The sequence below is a fragment of the Phytophthora cinnamomi genome (assembly GCF_018691715.1).
Source record: "Phytophthora cinnamomi strain GKB4 chromosome Unknown Contig0, whole genome shotgun sequence".
Lineage (NCBI taxonomy): Eukaryota > Oomycota > Peronosporomycetes > Peronosporales > Peronosporaceae > Phytophthora > Phytophthora cinnamomi.
Window position 1 is genome coordinate 1,248,744 of NW_027150933.1, and position 10,376 is coordinate 1,259,119.

General features: G+C 48.5%; 1 protein-coding gene across 1 annotated transcript; it reads right to left on the reverse strand.

Annotated features, from left to right (window-relative positions):
* Window positions 1-1,414: 1,414 nt before the first annotated feature.
* IUM83_01943 (putative secreted RxLR effector protein) lies at window positions 1,415-1,870 on the reverse strand (the record flags this gene model as incomplete). The annotated part of the gene is made up of 1 exon (XM_067925836.1): window positions 1,415-1,870. The coding sequence occupies one exon, from the start codon at window positions 1,868-1,870 to the stop codon at window positions 1,415-1,417; it is 456 nt and encodes a 151-aa protein (XP_067800863.1).
* Window positions 1,871-10,376: the final 8,506 nt, after the last annotated feature.

Here is a 10,376-nt window from a genome sequence, read left to right on the forward strand (position 1 = left end):
GATGTTGACGCTTCGAAGTCGCGAATATTGCGGCTTCAGCTTTGACCGAAGCGAAGCTGTCGCTGAGGGGTGCTTTATCAGATTAGCGACGTTGCTGTACAGGAGACCAGCGACCACTTTCGCATCCGAAGTCGCCCCGACGGACTCTACCCTTGTCGTGAAGGCTGCGGTAACCAATATTGCCAGTAAATAAAGGCGCATGGCTTATCGAGGTTCTGCGTATTCACCGTCAGCAGCTTGACCACATCGTCTGGGAGCTTTTTGTCGTGCATCCGTTGCGTGAACTGGACAGCCTGCAAGTCGATGACAATATTCTTCGTTTTCGGTACATTGTTGGCCTTCATGGGCTTTTTCGCCACTGCATCGTCACCAATTATGTGGTTATAGATCCAAGCAACTTTTCATCGCCAGATTTTGCCCGTGTCAGGATGATCTTGAATTTCACGAATTCATCGTCGACGTTCGATGTATAAACACACCTCCGAGGCTTTCGAAGTTAAACGCTCTTTCTTCGGCACTTTCGGTGGACGTTGTACTGCTTCTCAGCAGCGCTCGGCTGGGAAGAACGCTATTCTTCGGGTCACTAACGATCATCTTGGTGGTGGTTTCAGCGACAACATTTACAGGTGCAAAAAGCGCAACAGCAATCGCGAATATATAGTGCAGGTGCCTGGTGGTATTGTTTTCAAGGAGTTCCAAATCCAACTACAGTACCGTGCGGTGCCAAGGTTTGGGATCAAGTAACCACGTGCTTTTTGTGAATATACGAGTTCCAAATCCAACTACAGTACCGTGCGGTGCATGTATGAAATCGAATAATGTCGTTGTTTCAGCACTGTATAACGCCACGAGACACGCGGAGCTCTGAAGTAAGTACAGATTGCGTTAGATATGCAATCCTTTTAAGCTAATCTCCGTTCTCCCTGGACACTACCACTGGTACGAAGTACAACGGATGATAGCGTTAGATCGGGCTAACGTTCTGTATCTTACTGTGCTAGTAATATGGTAGGCCCGCTGTAGTGACAATCGGAGCTGCACAGTCTTTCATCGAATCTTTGGGTCGATTTGTAGAAGCCTACGGCAACATGGTGGTGCGGCACGTTCCACCTTCTTGAAGAGCACCACACCACCATGTCTAATAAGTCACTACTGTTCTACCGTTCTACTGTTTGTAGACGTTTCAGCGGGGGGAAATGATCTGAATCAGGCACGGGAATACCAATCTTGTTCACCGCTGTGCATTCTTGGCGTCGATGCTTCTACTGTTTTTGATGAGTTCGATTCCCCAAGTAGATAACCTGGGGAACCGAAATTCATATTTAGAGGATCAAACTGAACAAAAGCGAACGCATTCATATTTAGAGGATCAAACTGAACAAAAGCGAACGCAATCGTACTGTGCATGGGGGTGTTAGCTTTTTATACGGTTCTTCATGCCCCAAAAAGCGTCATATCTCCTCCAAGCGATATACATGGAGTTATTATCGAGTTCCGTGAGGCTCAAAGTCCTCTGAAGCTTCGGGATTTTCAGCGCGAACCAGACATCACTGGGGTGAACGCCCTTGGCGAAGATCTCTTCGTACGACTTGCCCTTGGCGAACATCCGTTGGATGCGCTTGTTCTTGCTGAACAGAGCTGCCACGTAGTTGGCTGTGTCCTTGATTCCCCTCTCTTCGTTGTCTTCGTCGATGATGTAGCTCTCTCTGCTGGTCCTCAGGACTCGCTTGCCATAAGTATCGGTCGACACCTGCGAGTCGACTGAGGTGGCTATATTCACGTCGGTCTGGTCTTTTACGGCTGCGTACACGCCTGTGTTGCACGCAACAACAGCGGCCACTAGCAGAAGCAGCGTGAGGAAGTTTCGCATGAGCGATACAACGGACTGAAAGTCTTCGAGGGAACTTGGAGAATGGTGGCCTCTTGGTCGTTGCTGCAGTCGCATGTGTTTTCGCTAGCTACATGTACTGTATTTTCCTATGCAACCCAGGTGCCCCAAGAGCGGAATCGGTGATAAGCACTCCGGATATACTACAGTGTACCGTAAACCACGGGTTTACCGCAACGCGCGGCCACGTAAAAACTGTCAGGTTTTCGGCAGAAACCGTGCAGAGATCAGATATATGGGAGTGACACAACGTCCTTATCTTAATATTTGTATGGAAAAGTATAAGAATTTCTTTAAACCCGCAAATTATGCGATCACTAGGCACGTTCACTTTTTACGCCGTAAAAACTCGGCATTTGCCAACAAAATGTATGGGAACTTTTTACGAGTGTTGCAATGAACCCGTGGTTTACGGTGCTGCTTTGACCACAAGGACTCATAGGAGGACTACAGGCACATGCAGATAAGAGTAGAAATTCACGCCCATTCCAGTGAAATCACACAGTGGGTGGGCGACATCACTAAATAGACGAGGCGCGCTAGCGCCTCCGACCAACTAAGGTGAGTGGTTGCGAGGTCGAGTAGCCGCAGCAAACCCGCGCGGGGAGCTCTCGAAGCAGGTCCGCGCGGAATTTGCGGAGGTGGGCCCAGCGCTGAGCATTCCAGCGAGCCGCGCACAGTACTGGGTCGAACGTACAATCTACAAAACGTGAGCGAAGCGAACAGCGGGGGCGCGTTTTTGAGGCACGTCATCCCTCCCAGTCACCATAGTTCGGCCAAGTCAAAAGGATTTGTAGGATTTGATGTGTGATCTTACAGCATGTTTGTGTGTTTTTGCTGTCCCATCATGACAATGAACTGATTCTATAAGTATAGCAGCTACACTGTATACGCAGAGTCCAATCCTTAGATAACCATACGTTAGGATAAAGGTGAAGGCAGACCTAGCGATGCAACGAAAAAAAAGTATTACAGACACCGCGCCCACTTCCGACACATGGGTACACGCATAAATTTATAAAGTGACACGTATTCTTGCTAGAGATAAGATTTGACAATCCTATTCCGCATATATGTTTGACAGGCGAAGAATGACCTCGTCCACTTGGACGACGTACAAGTGGACGAGGTCATCCTGGATGTAGCGTAGCGTCCATTGACTGGAGGAAGGCTGTTGTGTTGGACGGGAGATGCTGCACGGTCACATTGGTCAGTGCTAGAGGGCCCACATCATGAAAGGACTAGTTGTCCAACAGTAACAGGATGTTGCGGTCCGCAGCCCGCATCTCGCGGTTAGCGCCACGCAGACACACGTCAGCACACGTCTGTCCAGGGCAAACTACGTGGTGCTCATGATGGCTGACGCGTTCTTCTTGATGGCGCGGATTGTGTTTCGAGCAGGTTTGGTGCGCAAGCGGAAGCGCTTCGCCACCCACTCTGCCATCTCCGCTTGCGACGTGGACGGGCAGATCTCGGACTTTCGTATAACGGTTCACTTGTGTCCAATGTTGAGCCAGCGGTCCGTGTTGCTTCTCGGACTTGGTCTGTTTTAATGTGAGCGCCAACGTACTGCGAGCGCGTGTGAGCAGTCCTCAGAGCCTACCATTTTCCGGCCCAAAATTACCTGTACAAATTGATTTTTGATTTATATAAATGTGAAAAAGGTTATAGGCATACCCCCGTGTCGGAAGTGACAGCGCTGACTATAGATCAGTAGTTTCGTGGTTGTAAGGCTCTGGTTTCTCTGTCTGTGTCTGTGTCTCGGAATAAACTAAACGATTCTGATTGGCTGGCTGTTTATCCCCAGACAAGCCATTAGACGGAGAGCCCACGGTCTTGTTGAAGGCGACGATGCAGGACGGAAGTGCATGAAACCAGCGTGCGTAGATTCGCGAGCTCGGGCGACAAACCAGAGGCGTCGTGGGCAAACCGGTCTGCCATCGCCGCCTTGGTCGCCTCGTACGCCGTGAAGTAGGTGCAGCATTTCGCGCCCCGCAGTCAGCCAGAAGCCGTGATAGAGCCCGCCCACTCCGTTTCGGCTGAACACGTCCTTGACGCACTGCCAATTGCTGACCCACGTGCGCACATCGTCTGCACCCGAACCTTGATGGTCTACAAGGGACCAAGCCAGCAGTTACCAGCGAGTAGTCCGCTGGCGCTGCACGATGAGGATAAACATCGCTGCACAGTCACAACCACCACCAACAGCAAGCACATCAAAAATCTGCACTGAGAACCCCGGCAACAGCGGGAAATGGTTAAGGTACTGCCCCATTTCCAAAACGGCGCCCCAGTAGATCGGAAAACTTTCGGCGTTGCGCCCCAGTGAACCGACGCCCCCCCCCCCTTCCTACAGACTCTTCTTGAGGTGCGGGGCTTGACCGTCTCGAGGGGATATCCGACCACTGCCTTTCACCCGCCTTCTATGGTGCCACTCGCGAAATTCTTGGTAAGCTTACTGTCAAGTTGGCGACATCGGCAGGCTGGTCGCTCGGGTGCGCCTCCACGGACCTCTATAATGATCAGTCGCTATACTTGTATCCACAACCATGATAAATAGGGGAAACCGAGTTGCTGAGTTGCACCCCCAACGTGATTCAGACCGCACCAACGCCTTGCAATAAGCACTGTGAAACTTCAAACAAAGCTGAAACTTGTCAGAAAACTTATAGTGCCGTTCTAACCAGAGGGAGATCGAATTGCAATTATTTTGAAGTTGCGATTCGATACCAAATACAGTAAGCTGTCTCACGACTGGTCTCGACAACGTTTCGCGCTTTCCCTCTCACCATTGACATACCGAAACGCGAGCGAAATGTGAAGGACGGTGGGTCTGCAACCAAATTTTCTCCAAGTGGACTATCTCCGATCAAAGCTGTTGTTGACTCCCCGATGGCTCCAGCTCAAACTCTTGCGTCTGCTGGCAGCAGCCCCGACATCTCTCCCTCACCGCGAATGCTCTCTTCAATCAGTCCACCCAGCACGCTGAAAGTAAATGTCGATGTGCAGAGCGACGAACACCTTTTGCAGCCCATTCGAGAAACGAAAAAGCTGCCGGTACTGGATATACATCTGTCGCCGACACCTTCACCCGCCATGTCTCCGGTAACTTCTCGCAAGGCTGCCCATTCTAGTGACGAGGAAACCTCGGGCGACTCAATAGCTAGAAGGCGCTCGAGCAGCCCGTCCAAAATAGTAGAAGCAATGGGCCCCGCATCGTTCAGGCCGTCGCCTCTGCCTAAAAAGCTGTAAAATTAAATTTCCGTTCGCTGCTTCGTTTGATTACTTCCAACACTTGGCGACATCACCTGGATCAAAAGTGAAAATGACTCTAGGTAGCATCTGTAACGCATTGCGTTATACACATAACTCGTAAGTTATTACGGGACGACTTACGGGACGACTTACGGGACGACTTACGGGACGACTTGCAGGACGGCTTCAAGGTGAAGTTTACGGGGCGATCCGTCAACTAGCAATTGCATTCATGATGTGAGTACAGTACCGCATCGCCCCTGTCCTAAGCGAACTGCAATGTCTGCAGTTTACGGTACATCTGTTGCTAAGTCTCAGAATTAAATGATTGGGGCGAAGCCCCCCCTATAATCATGGGACTCTCATTTACACTCCTATTTAGGTTTTTACGAGATGGGTGCATTAGTTTTGGAAATGGGTTAGGTTAAGGATTTAGGAATCTCTCTACTGGAGGCCAAAAATGAAAAAAAAAACCTGTGTATAAGAACATTTTGGTATAGGATCATTACCAGGATTTGACATTTTAGTCGTTTCGAATCTTCGGTTTAAGAACCAGTGGTCATTAAACGCGGGGGCAGATTTATTTATTGAGAAAACGACCTTTCAATGCGGAGACCTTAGAAATGGCCTAAAAATGCGATTTTTAGATTCTGAAGCCATTGCTTGGAGCCCCTTGTAAAGGTCTTAATAACAGGCAAAACCTGTGTGAGTTTATGGCCACGTAAAAAGGGTGTAGGTGTAATTACGCGCTGCGGTACATTGTGCCGAAGTCGCCTTTGTGGACACAGGGACTTAGATGCCCAGCAGGTCGAGATGGTCCGGAACTCCCGGCGGAAGAAGAATAAGTTGCTGGAGCGGTTGGACGAGATGCTAGCGGCTGTACAAGAGAAGCCATGATATGCGCCACCGCGTCGGTGCTGGTTTGGTGATATCCGTGTGGTGGAGTAAAGGATATGATATCGCTAAGGCTTTTCAACGTGACAAAGGCTTGGGCCGAGGCCACAGTGACTGTGGTGGGGTTTGTTCATTGTTTAAATTGCGCTGCGTGGGTATAGTGAAGGGTATGGAGGCCGAACCTACACGGGGCGCATTGGCTACTAGTGAGCTGGGATCACCAACACGCTCCAACTGCCGGAGTTTACACAATACAAAACGGGTCTCCGCGACAAGCCCGCTACCTACACCGTTTAAGAAGCGTAAAGTGCTTCGTTCAGCGCTGAGCAAGCCCAAGCACTCAGCGATGGCCAAGCACTCTTTGCCACCTTTCCACGATCAAACGACGCAGTGTCAATCCAAGACGACCAAGAATGCGATGCCCCCCAGTTTTATTCAGTGGGATCTTGAAGACCGAGAGCCATCCACTCCTCGGGAGAGATATCTGAAGAGAGCACAGGAAACTCGACGGTAGCGTGCTCGAGAACCGTGGCAGCTCTTGCAGCGGAGAAAAAGAGACGGCGTGAGTTTCACGAAGTCAAGGGTCGATTGTGTGCTGACCATCTCATGAAGATACGCTCCGACGTCAGCTTTGATATGATGTGCGAAAATATCGCTGCTATTGACCGTGCAGCGGGGAGGTCTCCGCATTCGATTGAGAAGTAGATATTCAGTCTGAATAAACGATGTGTGTTCTAGCTCCAGTGGTGCATCTCGTAGTATAGTGTAATCGGCAGTGCTGACTTGGCATCCTGGCTAGCGTATTGTCGCCATCATGTAGCTGCTTCGTGTTAGTGTAATCGGGACGTTCGTTACTGTTAGTGCGGTGGAGCCCATGGACATGGTCAATAACGCTTAAGCGTTTCAACTTCAGATACTGCAAGGAGGGTGATGCGCGGGCTGCAGCCAAGAAGGTGAGGTGCGCGTCGTCGCTGCAGTGGTCAGGATCGTGGTGTAGTTGGCTTTGCCAACCCTCGCCTGTGTTGAAAGCTTTTGCGGCAGGTTTAGAGAGGTTGCTGTGGCCGAGGACGTTAGACGACGAGCGATGTTTGCAGTTGTGGGGACGCTGACAGTACTGGTGGCGTATTGTCGCCATCATGTAGCTGCTTCGTGTTAGTGTAATCGGGACGTTCGTTGCTGTTGGTGCGATGGATATGCATATACGTTTCGTTGACGATGGATATGCTTATACGTATCGTTGATTAGCTAGTCAGGCATGTATGGTAGGTAGAGATGCCATTTTCGAATTGACATTCATGGCAAAACCTACCGCACGTGCTGCCAGAGTGGCGCGACATACGATCAGGATGATCACTAAACGAACGGCCTTAGGGCCTCCTATTAGAAAGCGAAAGCACTCCCAGCTTATGCTTGAAGAGCTAGAAGACAAAAAAACATTTGAACGAAAGAAGCGTAACGCTGCTACTGCTGTACGGAATGAGAAAGCACAGAATTGTCCAGTATCAAACCAACGTACGCGCAGTAAGCAATGCAATGGTGACACATGTCGTTCCGACGCTGACATGGACGTTGAAGGTACCGTAACGAATTTAAGCTTATTCACTATTATCAGCTCTAATGGATTGATGGATACGCCTGTTGTACTGCAGCTTTCTACACTGCGATCGATGAACCATTCTTAAGAATATGTGGAGGCTGTGGCGAGTTAACAAAGTCAAATCGAGTAGTCAAAAAGTTATACAAACCAGAAGGAACGTATTTTGCACCACTGAGAAACAACACTGGGCAATGTGGTGTCATACCGGAGGCAATAACGGCCCCTGCCGATGGTAATTGCTACATTTACATATGTTGTCGTTGTGATGCTTCTTTACTGAAAAATGAAGTCCCCAAATTCAGCAGGGCAAGCGGTATTTGGATAGGTTCAATTCCAGTGGAACTCGAGCAATTAAATTGGATGGAAAGCAGACTGATCGGATTAGGCATTTCGTTTACTATGTGCGTCAATCTTTATAAAGACCAACAGGAATTTACTCGGGGGAATGCTATAAACTATTGGAACGATGTGTCGGAGCTAACGCATTTATTACCTCGACCTTTAAGCAAGTACGGTGTTGTGCTTCTGCGATCCAAGAACGCGAAGGGTGAATTACTGGTGAGGGTCCGGCCCTATTTCATTCGAAGAGCTTTGGAGTGGCTAATTGCAAACAATCCGCTCTACACAGACGTTTGCATTTCAGAAGAAAACTTAGCAGCACTGGATAATTTCGATTATGATTTACCTAGCGTTGAGCTTAGCGACGATGAAGACAAGCAACTGCACGACAGTTTAACACGACTTGGTCCAAGAGAGGGTAACTACGCTGCGCATCAGTTAAATGAGGGACTCCAAACAGCAAACACACTGACACGACCTATTGATGTAGATATGATACATGCAAGACCATCAGAAGCCCAGGTCGTAATTGAAGACTCCTTTGAACTGCGGGCGGAATCGAACAACACTTCAACTGAGGCTGAAAAACTGAAAGAAGCTGTAAATGCTGCTGTGGGTCAACTCGTGTACCCGACAGCAGATTTACCCTCTCAGACTGACCCAATCAATGAATATACTACTCGAATGCTAATGCAAAACTGTTTTCCTACCTTGTTTCCGGACGGAAATGGAGGTTATAACCCGTTGGAAGTTGAAGGTCGAATTTATGACTATAATCTGGCCGAGTATTGTGCTCATTTGATGAAATGGCACGATAGACGCTTTGTTATTCACCGCAACTTTAAGGTTTTTTGCTTGAACCTGATTCAACGACGGCAAATTGATGGTCTGACCCGTAGAATTAGTCTTCCCAATAGTACAGAGGTGCATGGCAGTTCTAAAGGCTTGGATGAGGAAATTAATGATGCTATACTGCTACTGGATTCCCTTAAACCATTTTTTAGATCTGTCAGGGGTACAGGCCTTTACTGGGCTAATGTGCGAGATGATGTAATGAGTATGCTTGGTAATAGGGTGTTGACGTCGCGGTGGCCTACGTTCTTCCTCACACTAAGTGCAGCCGACACAGTCTGGCCGGACATTTTTAGAGCATGCGACCCAAGCTTAACAATTGAACAGGCTCGCAACATAAGTTCTGAAGAACGAAGACGGTACCTAATAGAGAATCCAGATATTGCAGCCAGACATTTTAACAGAAGATTTAATGCTTTTTTGTCATAGTCTGTGTGGTAAAGCCAAACCATTAGGAGAGATAACTGATTACTTTTGGCGCATCGAATTCCAGCATCGCGGATCTCCCCATATTCACGCATTGTTGTGGGTGAAAGACGCTCCTGATGTGCTGAAGCTTTCGACATCAGTACTTGGACGTGAGTTTCTAGCGAACTACGTAGATTCCGTTATATCGGTTTTATCAAAGGATCCAAAAGAGCTGATGTCATGTACTTGCTCAACATGTTTACGTGAGGACAGCCAACAATTAGATATTATATCGGCAAGGGCACCACCGTCGAATTCGAATGAACACTTGTGTGACCTATCTCGTCTTGTTCAGCGGGTTCAACAACATGTATGTATATCAGGATCGTCATGTCGGAAGCAGTCCAACGTATGCCGATTCGGCTATCCTAAGGAGCTCCACACAAAAAGGACGATTCAGGTGGACATGACAAAAGATGGAGTACCGTCAATTCAATTGCACTTGAAAAGGGACGTGCCAGCAATCAATAATTATTCACCTGTATTGCTATCGGCTTGGCGCGCAAATATGGATATACAATTAATTGGCAATGCGTATGGCGCAGCTGAATATACGGCTGCATACGTGAGCAAAGCCGAACCGGATACGCTGAGGTTTAAGAAAATAATTGCGGCTGCTGTCAAGCGTTGTGACACAAATTTACCTGCCCATGCAATTTTGAAGCGAGTTGCCAATGCGACGTTGTCTATTCGAGAGGTTAGTGCTCAAGAGACCATATACATCCTTCTCAGAGAACTGCCACTACATGGAAAGTCTAGACAAGTAACCCGCGTGAAAATTATGCGTCACAACCAGCGCTTCTACCGGTTCCACCCATCCGAATGGACTGCAATCCGGAGCGGGAACATTGTAGATAGTGATATCCGTATCGAGCCCGCCGAGGCTGCTTACATGGCACGTCCTCACCATCCACCCTTTGACGATATGACATATGCGTCTTTTGTTGAAAAATATGAACTTGTCAAAGCGATCTCAACATGGCGGGACAATTCCGACACGTGGAGAAGAATTGATGGAAATGGATTCATTAGACTGAGATCAAAAGCCCATGTTGTAAGAGGAACTCCATGGATTTCACCTGA